Source organism: Panthera leo, chromosome C2, assembly GCF_018350215.1.
Source record: "Panthera leo isolate Ple1 chromosome C2, P.leo_Ple1_pat1.1, whole genome shotgun sequence".
Classification (NCBI taxonomy): domain Eukaryota; kingdom Metazoa; phylum Chordata; class Mammalia; order Carnivora; family Felidae; genus Panthera; species Panthera leo.
The window spans coordinates 45,864,470-45,882,848 of record NC_056687.1 but is presented as its reverse complement, the minus strand read 5'-3'; the positions used below and the strand labels follow the sequence as shown (position 1 = coordinate 45,882,848).

The 18,379-nt window shown below is 37.3% G+C and overlaps 1 protein-coding gene across 2 annotated transcripts in view; it reads left to right on the top strand.

Annotated features, from left to right (window-relative positions):
• The first annotated feature begins 1,159 nt into the window (after positions 1-1,159).
• GABRR3 (gamma-aminobutyric acid type A receptor subunit rho3) overlaps positions 1,160-18,379 on the top strand; it is a 46,983-nt gene continuing 29,763 nt past the window's right edge. Inside the window, exons 1-3 of one of the 2 annotated variants that reach the window (XM_042955646.1) lie at positions 1,160-1,312; positions 1,492-1,618; positions 11,663-11,781. In XM_042955646.1, coding sequence (XP_042811580.1) covers positions 1,494-1,618; positions 11,663-11,781 — 244 coding nt within the window. In that variant the 5' untranslated portion in view covers positions 1,160-1,312; positions 1,492-1,493. Of the gene's footprint in view, positions 1,313-1,464; positions 1,619-11,662; positions 11,782-18,379 lie in introns of those variants that run through there. The other variant, XM_042955647.1, reaches the window with a different exon arrangement.

Below are 18,379 nucleotides of genomic sequence, written 5' to 3'. Positions count from 1 at the left end.
ATATATTTACAAACATTGACTGCAGAATTGTTTATAATAGATTGTTTATGACAGAAAAATAAGACATAATGTCCGTCAACAAAAGAATGAATAAATTAAATGTTAGTCATCCACGCATTGAAATGCCATGTAGCAGTTAAAAATCAATTAAAACTAGAGCTACATCTATCAACGTAATAAATCTCTCAGCATAAAGCTAAGAGAAAAAGCTGATTGCAGAAGTAAAAGTATGACACAATTTTTATAGCTTTTGAAACATGCAAAAAGGTTGTATGTTATTTATGAATATATACATGTAATAGTGTAACTTTATATGATGATAAACACTAGAGGATAAGGGGAGAGGTAAGAATTTATCACATCATTCTGTATATTTGTAATATTTTATATTAAGCATATATTTTAAAGAGGAAAGGCATGCCTAAGAAGCATACAAGGAGGTTTTAATACATTGGCTAAGAGAAGATGTAACCTAAGTCAAAATAAATTAATGTGGTAAAGCAATAACCCAAGATACAAGGTGTCAAGGAGACAAATCAATTCCGGGAAAATTTAAGAATTTCCTTCACATTCTGTTTCTGAGAAGAAAATGGTATTTTTCTTAAGTCCTGGTAAACAGGTCAACTGTTGCTATGTTGATCACCTTGTGATATTCCAGCTGGAGAAATTTAATTTCACTGACATTCTCATTCTTTGGAACTTTACAGACTTAGAGGGAGTGTTTCCTGGGTATATTTCTACTCTATAGGTGCAAAGAACTTTTAGGAATGCTTGTGGCTATAATTTATCAGTGACAGTGTGTTTCTTTCCCACTGCCCAAGGCTAATTTTGTTTTTATTTATCAGGCTGTTTACCATATTAAATCTTAAATTGAACCACTTTCGCTTTCAATGGAATACACCATCATTTTAAAATATGATTATTTGTTCAACAAAAATAATAAGTTAATGTTTTTCTATGTACTATGGCAATCTGTATGCATATAGGGAGAGAAAGATTCATTTCTGGTTAAAAAGGTCCTCCAGTGCATAATTAAAATTAAATTAATCATCTTTGTTCTCTTTAAGCATATTATTTTGCTGAATCATTAAATATACTCAAATGATATTGTGTTGGATTAAGGGGATTTAATGCCTAACCTCACTTCTTTGTCGGCCGGGGACCAGACTGCAGCTGAGAGTTTATTGAGTAGGGGATCAAGCATCTCACTAAGCACCTTCCCAGGAAAGAGGGACTGAAGGATGGAAACTGAAAATGAAAAGATCTGCTTTGTTTTCCTTAAACTGCTGATGAGCCAGACAGATGTTTGCCTGTAAGTGATGTGAACCTATTTAATCTACTAAAACAAACCACACCATATTGAAGGCAATGCCTCTCTTTTTTCCTTGAAACCTTCTACGTGGCACTCTGTTTACTTTTAAAGAGCCACATGAGGAAACAATACTGATAATAATATTGGTTGCGTCCATCTACATTCCTTTCTTTTGGAAGAGATGATCCTGGCTTCCCAGTTGGTCTTCCTCACCTGTATCTGGATCACACTGACGCCAGATGTTTTTGCTGCTTCTGAAATCAAGAAGTCCTACCAGCGGTGCTCCGCTTCAGTGAAAAGAGCCCGGTAAGATAGTGTCCAGCCTCTGCAGTCATTGCCCACTTTCCCTCACCAGCTGCCTCACACCTGTGGGAAACCTGGAAACCAATCTCCATTGTATTTGTGGTGGTGATTGTCTCTGGAACTAGCGATCACCCATCAAAATTAATCACTTCTGGTTAGCATCAGAAAGATGCTAATAAATCTTGGGTTCTCCTGGCAATTGTATGCTTATTTTTGGAGAATACAATTATGGGCTCATGTAGGGATCTTCTTTCAGGGAATGTATTTCTTCAATGAATAATGTATCTATTACTATTAATGACACATGTTTAAAGTTTTGTCAAGTTTTTTTGAGTAGAAATTAGTCTAAGCAACAACTTCTAATGTCAAGCACTTAGAGAGTATATAGTTCCACAAATTGGTAATATAGTAATGAAAAGCATCAGACCATTTGTTACCTTTCAAGATGAGTTTCCATACCTTTGAAATATTATCCTGAATGTCAATACATCATTATTACTATCTTATCATCGATAATTGAGAGCATATTTGCAAATGCCAGTGGGGAAGCAATCTAGTAGAGTGACTAGTTCATCCTGCTTTGCCAGAAACTCCCTGGGTTTTAGCACTAAGTGTCCTATGAATCCCCTCTGTCCCAAGCAAACAGGAATGACGACTCACCCTAATACTCCAGTATCTTTAATAAGCAAAAAGTGACCTCTTGTTCCCTTTCACCAAGCACAAGATTTTCAAAAATACCCAGTAGGGGAAGTTGAGGAATGAAGGTGAGTAATATCACTCAGCCAATCTTGGCAATCAATGAGGTGACAGATGTTTCAGCCAGATTGCCCTCACATCTTGAATATTTATGAAGCACTCACAATAATATCAGGAAAAAGAACATAAAAATTTAATAAATCCTTGTGAAGCCTCAGATTTAATGATCGGAAACAAAAGAAGTGTGGAGAGGTTGGGAGGAAAAATTTACTAGACTCCTTCCTGATTTCTGCTCTGTTCTTAAAAATCACGGGCCACCTCCCACACTTTTTTTGCATGCTCAGATCTGAGATAATATGAAGTTTCATCCAGTTTAACCACCTTCTGAGTCTTATTCAAGGCAATTAAGAAAGCAATATTTGGGAAACATGGGGTTATAACACCAGACTGAGGAAAAGGGAGATTGTGATAGGAGCTAACCCATCACACTGGCCCACTATCAGTGATAGAGTTGCTGCAGGATAATATTCTTTGTGTATTTTTCAGGTGTTCTTTAAGAGGCAGGAGGGGCATCAGTTCTTTGTGGTGAGGTGGGAATTTCTTATGTTAGAGGTCTCATTTTTAGACCCTATTTAAATAAAGAGGGCATCTCAGGGTTTCTGCTACATGGGGTCAAGCATGTCTGTTTTCACTTCTCTGTATCCTAGGTGAGGTACCCCTTTCAGCATTAAGCTGGAATATTATTCATTAAAAATTATATTGCTTTCTTTTGTTCTTCAAACAAAAATCCTCTAGGGCACTAGGGATTGAGTAAGCCATCAACCCTGGTTCAAAAGTAGCCACTTAGAATGAAAGCCAGTCATTTTCTCTGACTGAACAGAGTAATCCAGCCAGCCAATTTCTGAGCTGTCACTCGCCAGTCTCTCATGCAGATTTGAAGGCATTTTTGACAAAAACACGGAAATTACTGTATATGGTAGTTTCTAGAGTGGGGAGCCCAGGATTCTTCAGACCTCAGTATGTGAATAAATACTGTGAGGTTCTTTGCCCCACACCCAATCTCATTATCAGTAACTAAATAAGTGATGATTTAATTAGTTAATAATCCATTCTTTCATAACATAAGAGAACTAATAGAATGAACATGGAAGAAAGGCCTGATCTTTCTTTGAAAATTAGGAAGTGGAATTTACATTACTTTGCATTTATGTGCATTAATTTGAGCCAGTTTTCATTCAGTCGGGTCTTTAAATGCTTTGCTATTATTTTTTTTTTTCAGAATATAATCATACTCTTTACCCAAAGATTCCCTTTTTTATCCAAATATTGTTGAAATCTTCTACCTAAAGATATCCTTTGTTTCTTAAAAACAAAATAGGAGGAAAAGGGGAAAGGTGAATAAAGCAAGTTTTGGCAGGTGAAAAATGTCCGTTTTGCCTAGGAATGAGGTTTGGCTCCCTGGTGATACAAAGAAGATTAGGCATATAGGTTCACTGAATATTTATTCATTCTTCTAATGGTTGTCTTGGGTGCCCTTTATATGCCAAGTGCTGGGTCAGGGATTATGGATGCCAGGGGAACAATATGCTGTCTCAGTTCTTAAGAAGAGTGAGTAGAGTATGGACTCTGCCTAAACGGGCTTGCAGGAGATAATTGTCACATTTTCAGGAAATCTATTTGCTAGCTGTTAAAAATAAACATAATTAAAAATTAAATTATATAAACATACAATTAAATAATTTTTTAAATTTTTTAAATGTTTTTTTTCCTTATTTTTGAAGGAGAGAGAGAGACAGAGAATGAGCGGGGGAGGAGTAGAGAGAGAGGGAGACACAGAATTTGAAGCAGGCTCCAGGCTCTATGCTGTCAGCACAGAGCCCGACGCGGGACTCAAACTCAGGAACCGTGAGATCATGACCTAAGCCGAAGTCGGACGCTCAACCGACTGAGCCACCCAGGCGCCCCAAAATAAATTTTTTTTAAGTAATTTTTTTTTAATTTTTAAATAAATTTTTTAAATTTATTTAAAATTTTAAATTTATTTAAATACATTTTAAATTTATTTAAAATTTTTAAAATTTTTTTAAAGTTGAAGCTGCACTTCAAACTCACCACTTTCTAACTCCTTTACTACATTTTACCGTTACCATTGTTCTTTAGGTTATTTACATCTATTCTATCTATGTGGTAGAAATCCATGCTATACTGTGTTATCCTATCCTATTATAGTAAATGATGTTAAATCATACTACACCATATTATGTTATATTATATCATATTATATTATATTATACAGCCCTACACCATGGGCTATGCATGGCTACATGCATGGGCTACAGCTCCATCAGGTCAGTACCTTGAAATCAGCCATGTGGGAGTATTTACATCATGGAAATCAGCAAACACTACAAATAGGGCTGTTTCTCTCCTGGAGAACAACTTGTTAAACATTTACGCGCATTTGTGAACCTAACATGAAAGGCCAGAGGGCCCTAGCGATGGCAAATTCAAGTGCTACTGCAGGTAAGACAGAGGGCAGTGGCAGAGGTTGTACTACTAGAGAGGATACACTGCTCTGGACGCAATAGCTGGTCAGGTCCAGCCTTTTCTTGTAAGAAAACTTGAGCCCAGTGTTGCTAGATTCTTTGAGGTTGTAAAAGAAGCAGGAAACTAAGAGTTTCACGTGAAATTTTCCAATATCATATACCACATGGGCTAGTCAAAAAAAATATCTGCAGACCAGCTCCTAATCTGGTCCAATTTCCTCATTTCCCAGGTAAGGAAACTGAGACCTCACCACTGAGCTCATGATCAGATAGAGGCCCAAGTAAGACAAAGGAACTGTCGTGTCTTAAGTAGGGGCCTTCTCTCTGGCTGACTCTTCCACAGAAATGTTCATCTGTATAGGTTTTTTTCTTTATAAGAGATGGGCTATTGACTAAAGTCAGGTATGTATGTCCAGAATTCAGGAGCTCAGGAGCAGTTCAGTCAAAGCCAGAAGATTTGCTCTGTATAGTGCACCATGTTGTCCCTAAGAAATAGCAAAAGCATCAGGGACCTAGATATAACCACTGGATCCAGAAGTATGAAGGTTGTCTTAGTGATCAAAGCCTGGATCACCTAATTTTCCTACTACTTTATTGCATCCTTGGATTTGTATCTATGTAGCCTAATAGATCATTTTTGCTTCATTTTGTATTTTTCTAAAGAAAAATAGTTAAGTCTATGCAAAGTTTTTAAATGTTGCCTATACATTATTTGAGACTCCTGGGCCTCTATGTGTACTGGTTCATAATAGAGCTTCAGTGAGAAAAAAAAGTCCATGTTAAGCAGCAGGACATGCTTCTAGAATGACAAGGAAAATGGAATGATAATGATGAAGTTGGAGTGGTGGGGGGGTCCAGAGCCAGTAAAAAGAATTCTTGAGACATCTGTAGTGCAAAAGATGACTTTATTAAAGCACGGGGACAGGACCTGTGGGCAGAAAGAGCTGCACTGGGGTTGTGAGAAGTGGCTGGTTATATACTATGGAGTTGGGGGAGGTAAAGGCAAAAGGGAGGCCTCCAGAAGGATTTTCATATGCTGAAGAGGACTCATAAGATGCCAGGGGCCTTGCTATTGTCAAGCTAAGGTTGTTTTTGATCTAGTAAGGCATGAAGCTTAAGACAGTAGGAGGTTCCTAGAGAAAGGTTAGCCTCTGCATTGCCTCAAGTATTTGTCAATGGGGTACAGGTTATAAAGAAATTTAATGTTATTTACAATTTCTTCTTCACAGTTATTCCTAACATCACTGTGGAGGGGAGGATGATGCTAGGGCTCCAAGAAACTTGAGTCTATGGGTTTCGGGAGGGTAGGCTATTGACAAGATTGCCTTTTTCTTGTAATTTACTAAGACATTTATAAACTGATGAAGACTTATGTCCTGCATGACTGTGATCTCTATCAGTTAAACACTGGTTTGTGGTTTTTTTTTACTTGGTTTGTTTTTTTTTTCCTTTCCTTTGTTCTTGGGCAGCCAGGAGTGCCTGGGGAATGTAATCCCTCCTTGGAAGGGGGTAGGTTGTTAGCTTGTGCTTTGCCCTCAGCTTGCCTTATGCTCCCCCATCAACAAGGTGGAGAGCCATGCCTAGATCTTTATTTGGAAAAGATCCAAGATGGCAAGTCCTCCTTGTTCTAGATAATTTATGAAGCATTTATTACACAAATTCAATAATGGAATTTTACATGGAAATAATACAAAGAATCTCAATTATGCTTTCCCTTTTCCAAGTTCTAATCCTTATTCATATAGCTCCATGATTTTTCATGTTTGAAATTATAGTATAGAAACCATTTTGTATTTTATTAACTAATTATTTTCTACATTGTTTCACAGACATTATAATGGTTAGTATTTTTAATCACTCCATATTATTACTTTGAATTAAAGGACCAAAATTACCTACTTTATTATTGAACACTTATTTTCAAATTTGCACTGTTGTGAATCACAGCAGTAAATATTTTTATGCATGTAATTTTCCCTGTAGCAATAAAACTATAATATGGATGGAAATGAATTATGAATCAAAGCATAGGAATTATCTTCATAGCTCTTGAAATTGATTTCTAAAAAGGTTTTGCCAATATTTATGCCGCCATATACAAAGTATAAATGTTTCCATTTCATCATATCCTTTTAACATGGTTGACTACTAAGATTTTGTGTTTGGGGCTCATTTAATAGGTATAAAATGGTAGTTATGGTCTTAATTGGTATCTCACTGTTAACTCTCTTAGATTAAATGTTTTTCAAAATGCTTGTTAATTATATCCTTCCTTGAGTAAGTAGTTTATTCATGTCAACCTACTTGTTTTCAACTAGTTTCATCCTAGTAAACTAATCAGGTATATATGCCCTTCAGAAAACAGTTTTGTAAAGTAACCTGCTGAGTGTTAGTGACTCAATTAAAATGAGTTTTTGTCATTCCGTTAATTTAACTCTAATGCATCAGAATGACTTATATATTTTTTTTTTGCTTTACCTTATCTGGCTCTAGTACTTTTTCATTCTTTGCCTAATATGTCCTTCTCAAAGACTCTTAATCTCCCTGAAACCACTCAAAATCCAGCCTTTTCTTCCCCCACTTTCTTAGTCACAAAATTATAGTAGAATTTCTTTCTTTTTTTTTTTAATGTTTATTTACTTTTGAGAGAGAGAGAGAGAGAGAGCACGAGTTGAGGAGGGGTAGAGAGAGAGAGAGGGAGACACAGAATCCGAAGCAGGCTCCAGGCTCTGAGATGTCAGCACAGAGCCTGACGAGGGGCTCAAACTCATGAACTGTGAGATCATGACCTGGGCCGAAGTCAGATGTTCAACTGACTGAGCCACCCAGGCGCCCCAACTTTCTTTCTTTTTTTAATGTTTATTTATTTTTGAGAGAGGGACAGAGACAGAGAGGGAACAGGGGAAGGGCAGAGAGAAGGAGACACAAATCCAAAGCAGGGTCCAAGCTCTGAGCTGTCAGCGCAGAGCCCAACACAGGGCTCAAACTCACAGAAGGTGAGAATATGGCCTGAGCTGAAGCCAGACCCTCAACTGACTGAGCCACCCAGGTGCCCCTATAGTAGAGTTTCTGATACTGAGGAGAAGGGGAACATGGAAATAGTTTTCCTTTGTTTCATCCAGGAAGGAAAAGATTCTAACTCAAAGCAAAAATTGATAACTATTACCAAGACATACACCTACTATTTCTTAAACAGTGTTTGTTATTCTTTGTGGGAAAGAAAAGACAAAGATTAAGAACACTCAGGTAAGCCTCTTTCACAAATTGAGATTTCTTTGCTTTATCCCATCAGGACTCAGCCTTTTAGAAGGCCCTCTCCTCAGACAGAAGTTATCCAAAAGCTTTCTTTCAGGAGCTACTAAAAATGAAGATTTTTTGTTTTTTTCTAGAAGAAGGGAGAGGGCAGAAGACACAAAGTGGTTTAAAATGGTATATATATATTGAATTAGACCAGAAAGCTCTGAGCTAAGTCTGATGTTCCATCATATATTGAATGTCCCCTTATTAAGCATACTTGCTTCTCTTGCCTTTGTTCTATTTCAGTCTTCACTTTATTAACCTTTACATATATCTTTTTTTGTTGTTGCATAAGCCAGGGTCTTCAAGCTAGGAAACCTATACTCCTGAAGTATAATGTACCCCTCAGGGTACATTCAAACTATCAGAGAGGCATGTGGCCACGGATAGTTTTAAAACAATCAATTTCTGGATCTTTGACTTCCTTTGACCTCTTTCTTAGAATTGATCTACCTGAGAGCATGTCTTCAGTCTCCTTTAGAGCATCCCTTTAATTAAATTATTGCTGTCTCATTTGGCAGAAAAAAGGCGTACATCTCCCTTTTCCTGAATATCACTTTATGTATTGCCCCAGTGTATAAAATCCTCCTAGGTACAAAGAGATCATTATAAATATTGTTGTTGAGTAGTGGATGACTCTAGAGTAAGTAACACATTGTTTTCCAAACTAGGTTGTTGTTTCTTTGCTTTGAACAAAATTAAAAGAAGAACCTAATTAATTTGTCAGGTGACAAATCATTAGAAATAATTACTGATGATAGATCACGATGTGAATTTTGGAAACTAAGAAAGAATTTAAAAAATCAAGTTACGTTGCTAAAACAATGCTGACACAAAATTTCTTCAAATTTTATGTATGTGAAAGTTTTTTAATACTTCCATCTATAAAAGTAAAGAACAGGAATAGCATTTATGCTAGAATAGAATGATGCTAGAATTGTTTTCATCCTAGCAATGAGTAATATCCATGTACACGATGTAATTGGGGAAGATGTATAATCACTTCATTAAGAAATCCATTGCCAATAAAATTTTAATAAGTATCTATCAACATTTATATGAGTTATGTTTTGCTCCAATTGTAATAGTCATAGATGCTAATGTGTATACATAATACACAATAGTTAATGTGTATACATATATTCTTGCAAAGAAATATGGTGAGGTGATAAAATTCTATGAATGTAATAAAATGGAAATACAAGTTCAAAGAAAACAAGGAATGATATAAAGGGGAGTTTATTCTTCTTTTTAAAGGGGGAGTTTATTCACATATTTTAAATTGCATAGTGTGGGTATTTAGATTCATTGAATACATTAAGAGGAAGGATATGGGTTTTCTTCTAAATTTTTGATATTTAAGTAATTTTAAAGTTTATAATGAGAAAATTGTTGACATCTATTTAAATGTGTGAGTACGTAGATTTTCAAATTCTTTTAGAGGGTATGTAAGCCACATAATCCTTTGTGAAAAATAGATGAGGTATAAATAAAGTAAAAAATAAATAAGTATGGGACATCTCACTGTGCATCAGAAGAGCCCTCAAGTTAAAAATAGTGTGTGTGCTTTCACTACCTGCCAAGAGTGCACTTCACATAGGCTCTGTGTTCAGTGTTCTTGGGAATCTTAATTAAGATTTATCCTTTTCAATCACATGATGCTTCTGAAAATGTATGCTTCCAAAAAAACAAGTGACGGCCATTTTGTTATATTATATTACCAAAGGAATTCACAAATTTTCATGAGTTTCCACCCAAAGCTACACTTGAGTTTTCCTAAAATGATAACAATTAGCTAGCTTTTATTAAATGTCAACTGTTTTCCAGACCAATGGTTCTCCTAAGAAACTGTTATAAATGCAAACTCTCACATCCCCAGCCTCTTGAATCAGAAGTTCTGGGAATAGGTCCCAGCAAGCCAGGTGATTCAGACACATGCCAAAGAAGATAATATTTAATATTTATAAAACATCCTGGCATGAGACCTTGAACATAATAGGCATCTAATAAACACATTAGCTACTATTACTTTTTCAATAAATAGTTCACTCTAGCTCCTTAAAAGAAAGGTTCTAGTTAATTTGAGATCCTTGGAAGAAATAGTTCTATATGTTCACTTATTTGTAGAATACAATGACTTAACAAGTTTAAAATCAAACTCATTGTCTTCTACCCAAGGCAGATTTCTTCTTCCAACTTCCCCATTTCTCTCAATGGCAAAAATACATACATAAACCTCTGAGGGTCTCAACCAGAAACTTCCCTATTGAAAAACCATATGGATGGTGATAGGTGCCTTTAAGCCTGGACATATTTCTTGAATCAGCTGCTTCAGGATGTGAAATTCTCACCATCAATGTCACTTTATTAAGCTAAGAAATCGTATCCACAAGTCTTATGTTAAAGTTCACATCTCTTTTCTGGAGAAGACATTTATTAATGCAAAAGCATATCAGGAATTCAGAGTAACTAGAATTCACTTAGTAGCCCCTTCAATGCCTGGTGTTGTTATTGCTGCTGCTGCTGATGATGATGACAGTGAAGATGGCAGGCATGTTTCTCTGGAAGGAGCTGAGCAAAGTCTCTAGCACCCAGAACAAGAGAGCTGCTCTAGTTCCAGAGGAGCTGGGCTTCCACAGACATTCTGCTTCCACACTTAGCAAATCACTCGAAGTGTGTATCACAGGACAGAAAATGAGTCAGGGAGATCCAGCAACTTTCCCGAGTTCACAGACCCAGGGAGTAACAGAGTAAACCCCCACATCAGACTCTGGGAACACCTGAGAGGCCACTCCCCACTTTGCCTACATGCTGGATAACTGTAGGTGAAAATTGACTTTGCTCACTTCACAACTGGACCAGACATCAAATCCAATCAATTGTTAAATCCATCCATTTTTCCTTTGGATCCTTCTCCATTCCCATTGCCATCCCTCAGGTCCTAGAACCTACTGCAGACATTCTACTCAAATCTCAACTTGTACCCATACTTTCTGCTCCTTTTGTCTTTGTAAAACTATTTTCATCAGTTTACAATTCTACAGTGATTTTGTTTTTGTTTTGTTTTGTTTTGTTTTACTGTCTTGGTGCAGAAGTACTTTGACTTCAGTGACCCCAAGAATCACTTAGGTAACATGTTTAATGCAGATTCCTAGGCCTTGTTTCCTCAGGCTTTGGTTTAGGTGATCTGGGATAAGGTGGTAGCGATAAGGTTTTCCTGGTCTCAAAACCATATTTGGAGAAATACTGCCTGCATTATGTAATAGTGCCTTACATCCAAACTTAGTTTTTTATATAAGTTGCTCCAAATTTTGGGTTCCCTTACCTGCCCCACCTTTATATAATGAAGAGTAAATGTTGGCAGATCTTTAGCTAAGTGTAATACAAGCTGAGAAAATGAGCTTCTATGTATATATTTCAGAGGATACCATGTTGAATACAGAAGGCTAACCTAAATCAAAACACCCAGAAGTATATGTATCTTAAAACTATTTTTTCCCCTTTGGAGGGAGAGCAAACAAGAAACCAGAATGAGAAACAATGACAGCACCAAAGCATGGCTCCTGAAATACAAACAACTTCTCCATATAGAGGACCATGATTTTGCAATGAGACCTGGATTTGGAGGTGAGTATTATCTTTCTAAAACTCTTATGTCTAGGGTGCCTGGGTGGCTCAGTTGGTTAAGCAGCTGACTTCAGCTCAGGTCATGATTTCACGGTCTGTGGGTTTGGGCCCCGCGTAGGGCTCTGTGCTGACAGCCCAGGGCCTGGAGCCTGCTTTGGATTCTGTGTCTCCCTCTCCCTCTCTGCTCCTCCCCTGCTTGTGCTCTATCTCTCTCTGTCTCTCAAAAATAAATAAATGTTTAAATATTTTTTATTAAAAATAAAAAAAATGAAACTCTTATGTCACAATCCATTGCACTGTCAAAATGAAGCTGAAAATTTGAAGCAATTAAGACCAAAACACAAGCAAAGACCATCTATTAAAAAAAATGTTTACAATGATACTGTCTTGAATGAGAACAATTGATACATTTTAAATTAATCACAAAGAAGATAAATATCTTTAGTAAATATTCATACTGTTTACTAATTGTAAATAATATGTGTTCAATAAATAGTGAATGGATATATACTGCCTATACAGCAGCTTATTCTTTCAACTAAAACCTGTAAATTGTATTATGTAATGATATTCCTGAAATCTTGTGAATAACCTTATAAGCTGGAATGCCCGGCTTTGGTGGAAGGACTAACACACCAAATGCCATGGCTCCCTATGGAACAACTCTGTTCAGGTTTCTCCTTCAATCACTTCCAGCAACTGAAGTTGATCAGAATATTGGAGTGCCAAGCACTGGGCTGAGGCTGTTAATGCACTAGCTTATTCCACCCTCCTAAGAAAGAGGCACTATCGTGATCCCTCCTATTCCAGTGTGGAGACTGGGGTGTAGAGAGGTTAGGAGATTTGCTCAAAGCCATGAAAAAAGCAGTATGTGGGAGAACCAAGATGCAAGGGCAAATAAGGAGGACAGAAGAAAGCCAGGTAAGGACATACTTGGAACAATGTCTTTCCTCGGATTGTTTAATGAGCATACAGTTGCATCACAGAGGGTACCAAGTTTTCCAGAGACACACAGAATGTGGTAAAATCAAGCGGTTAATGTGAACTCTCTGCCTTACTGCTAAATCCATCCTGATTCTTCTATCATTGACCTAAATTCCCCATTCATACCATTCCCGAGCTGACAACTTTTCAGAATACTAGAGGTGTGGATGTGACAGAAGTGAATGTGAGGCTGAGAAGGCAGGAGCCCTCAGCTGTAGAACAGGTGCAGCTTTTTCAAAAATAACGAATACTTTGATTTTTGGCATGGGGTGGGGGAAACGTGACACTTGCTATATCGTGGTTATGACCAAAGGAAGCTTGTTGGTACGTCAGAGAACTCACTTGTTGGCAGGTAAAATAAAACAGTACGTCAGGTAGTTTTTATGTTGAAGGATATTTGTTGTTGTTTAATTTCATGGAATCCATTGGATTGCAATTCTGAGTGTCTAGCTTTGATTTTATTACATTCTTGACTAAAACATTAGCAGGCATCAAAGCCACCTGGGGGCTTCTTCACAACAAATTACTGAGCCCCACCCCCACCCCCAGGTTTTAATTCCCTAGGTCTGGGTGGGGCCAACTATTTGCATTTCTAATAAATTGCTAGGTGATGCTGATGAACCCGGTCTGAGAATCACACTTGATAATTGCTGAATTCGATTATCAGCATCAAAGTAGATCTTGGTGAGTTTCATTTTTGGTTTTTCCAGAGAATTTCTCACACTTACTGAACTGAATTTAAGGTTTTAGATGCCTCTAAATTAATCAAGTTAAAGTATGTCCGTGTTTCACTTCCAAGGCCGCTTCTTTATCTTGTTTTCTTCACATCACTGTTCCTTAAATGTGTTCCTTACTGCAATTCTCCTAAAGATGCCTGAGCCCTCAATTTCCAACAGACCGTTTCTTTCCCCCAACCAAAGTTTGCCCAACGTTTTGATAATATGCTCTACAACTATCATGCAATCATTCTGTACCTTGGTCTCCATGATTCTATACAAAACTTCTAAATTCTCCTCCATCACCATTTAGTTGGAGAAAATGTTACGAAGAGAAATTTGCCCTGCTGCGGGCCTTTTTAGACACTAGAGGGCGCCAGTCTCACAGGAATGGCTTGGAACTGGCGTCTCCTGAACAGCAATTCGAACCCCAAAATGATGTATGCTCTTCAACACCAATTCAAAACGCTGCCCTAATTCCTGTCAGTTTAGGTTCCTCAATTAAATGAATTCCTATCTTAGAGAAAAGGGTTTCTGTGAGTCTATTTTGAACCATTGAAACCCAGAAAGAGTAAGAGAAAAATGACTGTCCTTTATTTGGACCTTGAAACACGCACTCTAGAAAGCTTCATCGCTCAAAATGGTTCAAGGGCCAGCAGCAGAATCACCTGGAAGTTAGTTAGAAATGCAGAAGCTCAGGCTCCTTGCTCAGCCTTTCTGAATCAAAATCCACATTTTAATAAAATCCCCAGGTGATTTGAACACACTTTACAATTTGAGAAACACGACTGTAGATTGCCAAGTGAGGACCCTCTGTTCTTACCTTAAAACACTTAAATCTTCATTCTCCCTTGCGTGTATCATCCCCATCCCCAACAAAAACATAGAATTGACCTTACATTTCCACTTGTTTTGATCTGTTAGAGATAACCTGTTAAGATTTTGAGTGGGAATGATTTTTTTAAACAATTTTATTTTTCCTGAGGCTACTTTGTGGGGTTATTAAAAATGCAATTGAAACGCTACTTAGTGGCAGGTGGCAAATCATCCCACGATGAGGAAATTTTTCTGACAATCGTGGACTGGGGCTAAATGGTGTCCAAATGTCTTACATGTTCAGTCATTTCAGGCAGAAAAATCCATAAATTCAGTCCGAAGTGTCACACTGGTAGCTCTGTGAAATACAGTCCTTAACCTTCTCTTGTCTTGGTCAGAGCAGCTCTTCCTACCGGTGACCCATTTCTCTGTTCTCTCAAGGCTGCCTTCCTGAGGAAATCAGGCTGCAGGATATAAATGACAAGCTTTAATTTATCTTCTCTTTCTTTATACTTGTCCACAACATAAACACACGCACATACCTCTTTCCTCTTGAGCTAAATGTAACTTCAGCACTTCTCTTGCCTTAATGTGTTTTCCTAATTAGCTTTAACATTAAAACCAGCTGCTACCGCAGTGTTTTTTACTTTTATAAAGCATTAGAAGATTAATTGACTCATTATGTGGAAACAGGAGGATATAAATTTAGGGGAGCTTTTTGTTTAACTTGGGTTGTAAATTGCAGCTCATTTTCTTTATGTTTTCCCCACCCTTTACATCTCTCATCACTAAGGGCTTTTTTGTCTCAGTCCTAGAGATGATGATTTCTTTGGTTCTTTAAAGTGAAATCAATTTAGCATCTAGATACTGGCTACTGAGTCCAGTCAAAAGCTAACGTTGTGAGAGCCGCTTGTATAATCCATGCTTGTCAAACAAAAGGACTAGACTGAGAGCCAGAGGGACCTGGCCGTATTCCTGCATTAACTAGCTTTAGGTTTCAGGCAAGCTCTCCAGTATCTCTGAATGAGTTAGGTCGTATGTCAATTGCATCTAACATTGGCTCAACCTACCTAACAAACGGCTATAATGACAATATGGGATAAAATATTGTATAATGTATTTTAAATGCACTATCCACATAAGATGTGTAACTGTTATTTAACTCTTATCCCAGCCTATGTAAAAAATAGACTGGCAATCTATGTATGTAAAAAAAAGACTATAAATGTGCGTACTACTACCTAGACAACGATCCTGGAAAATCAACACATGATAATGGTTAATATTTATTTATTTTTACTGTATTCCAGATGCTTTATATATAGCATTAATGAAAGTATTTGTGAAATTGTTATCATTCATGTTGTTATATGTATGACTGATCCAGTAGACGCTGAACAAGTTGGTTGTTAAGCCATTTGAATGGGGTTAGGTCAAGGTCTTGACATGCATTGTTTTGCTTAGTCTCACAGTGATGCTATTAGGGAAGTACCACAGAATTATTCCCACTATTTTACAGATAAGCAAACTAAGCTCAGAGGAATTAAGGGATTTACGGAAGTTTGGCTTCAGTTCAGGTTTAGTGGCTAGAAATTCTATGATTTTTAATGTATCTGCTTTATTATTACCCTTTCTCTGAGACTCAGCTCCTTATCTGTAAAAAGAATTTTTGGCACTTATACGTATCTCCACAATTCTGTGATTTTGTATCTTGCCTTTATATGCCCCTCACTCTCCACACGGTCCTCAGGAATGTGTAGATTCCCAGACCCCAGACAAGGTACACTTGAGCATGGAGTTCAAAGGAGCTAAAAATGAGGTCAGATGGCATCTGAGGGCAAACACTTTTCTTCAAAATGGCAGAGCTCATCCCCACAAGAATAGAATAAATCGAAAGGAAAAAAAAGAAATGTAGAATGTTTCTAGGAGTCCACTCCTAGCCATGTTTCTGCCCCACTCTCAGACCAGCCTTCAAACAACCCTGAGGGTCTGTTGCTCACCCAGTGGTGGCATAACTACCTCCTTGGATGGTGGCTTTATAAGAGTGCCCCAGCCTTGCAGAAATAGTCATTAGCAACTGGGATCTGCTTACAGGTCACACGATCCCAAATGCAAATTGTTCTCAGGTTTTGTCATGAAATAAGAACTCTATGAGAAGCACTGTATCATTTTCTAGTCAGAGGTGGACGGATTATCTAAATGTTTGAGTGTCAGATTGGGAATAGTAGCTTGCATTCCTTGGAGCAGGTTCACATTTTTGCTGAATTGCAGTAGCAGTAACATTTATTTAGTGCCATTTATTGAGCACCAATTAAGTTCACTAACTGCGCATTGTTTCTAGTCCTCAAATAAGTCTCCAAGGTGAGATTTTAAAGGTGAGGAAACTAAGCTTAGAAATGTTACTTACCCTAGATCACATATGAGTGGTCGAGTTAGGTTCAAACTCTAGTCTGTGACTCTAACACTGGAATTTTAACCAGGACATTCCTGCTACTTCTCTCTAAGATCTTGGCAAGCCTTTCAGTCCCTTGGAGTATTGGAGTTAATGGAAAGATGTACTCATCCTGAAGCCATCCTGAAAGGCCATGAAGTTTTATTTTGATATCTATACTAATTAAGGAAAAAGAGTAAACAAAACAAAAGCATTAGAGCTGAACTCAATAAGTAATGGAGTAATACTGAATAGTCCCCAAGTTAATGCATAATCATAATTATCATTAAACAATTTTTAAATATAATTGTCATAATTAATGTTGTAGAAAATAATTAATCCAATATGGCAGGAAGTCATTAGTGGTTAAGATGCAAGTAAGGTGTTCCTGAAGCCTGGAGCAGAAATATATTTGAGTGACAGACCCGGGGCCTGTCCAGCTACAACCTCTGTAAATAAGGAATGATATAAGGGTATATTATGGAACATAAAAAGGAATCTGTATTTGTAAAAGGAAGGTGTCTTCAGCCTTAATGAAGGGAGTCAAAGATGGTGGACAGGGACTGGTGAGGCGTATCTTGTTTTAAAATAAGTTGCACATTTAAAACACAATAATTAGGTGCTTTGTTGAATGGTATGCACGTGTATGTCACATATAGCACATCCAGACATTAATTAGCCTTAGTAAGGAAGTTTTCTAGCCTGACCCTTCTCATTCTCAGAATCTTGACTAAAACAGCCACCTGGGATCCATCTAGGCAAGATTTCTATTTTTTCAAAAATAGTTGAAAGCATTTTTTAAAATTCAGAATTATACAGAGACAATAAGATTTAATTGAGAATTGGTCACAACCTGGTTCTCTGAGGCCCAACTGCAAACACATCTCAACACTAGTCTGTCTGAGATTTCTCCAGTTCTGACTTTCAATACATTTTCATCAAACATGTTTCTTTTTTTTTTCAAATGTATTTATTTATCTTGAGAGAGAGAGAGAGGAAAAGGGTGAGAGAGAATCCCAACCAGGCTCTGCACTGTCAGTGTAGAGCCCGATGCAAGGCTTGAACTCACAAACCGTGAGATCATGACCTGAGCCCAATCAAGAGTCAGATGCTTAACCGACTGAGCCATCCAGATGTCCCTCAAACACATTTGAAGGATGTTTGCTTCATCCGAACTGCAGGTTGTGGTTACTGATGTTCTGCAAAGGGACATCTGTGAATGTTTGACGTCCCTGCACAGCACTATACTATCATCTGTGTTCCTCTAGTCTGCCATGCACAGCCCAAGTGAAAGAGGCTGAGTTTTTGGCAAGAGAGAAAAGGCTTCCACACTTCCCAGAGTCATGAATTCCATGACTACACTCCCTGACTATAAAATATGACTCTTACCGCAGAGAACCCATAATTCTACATACTCTCAGACATATTTTTGAAACGTTGTTCCTTTTTAAATCACTACTAGCTAAAACAAAAAAAAATTGAAACACTATTTCTAACTCTAAGTATACTATAAGAAGGAAGATAGTGAGTTGTTCATAAGCAAATATATAATAATTATTGAAATAACATTTATTTATATATGTGCCCTTTTATTGTCATTAACTGTATGATAATATATTGATGGATACTGGAGAAATTTGTTGTTAATTTG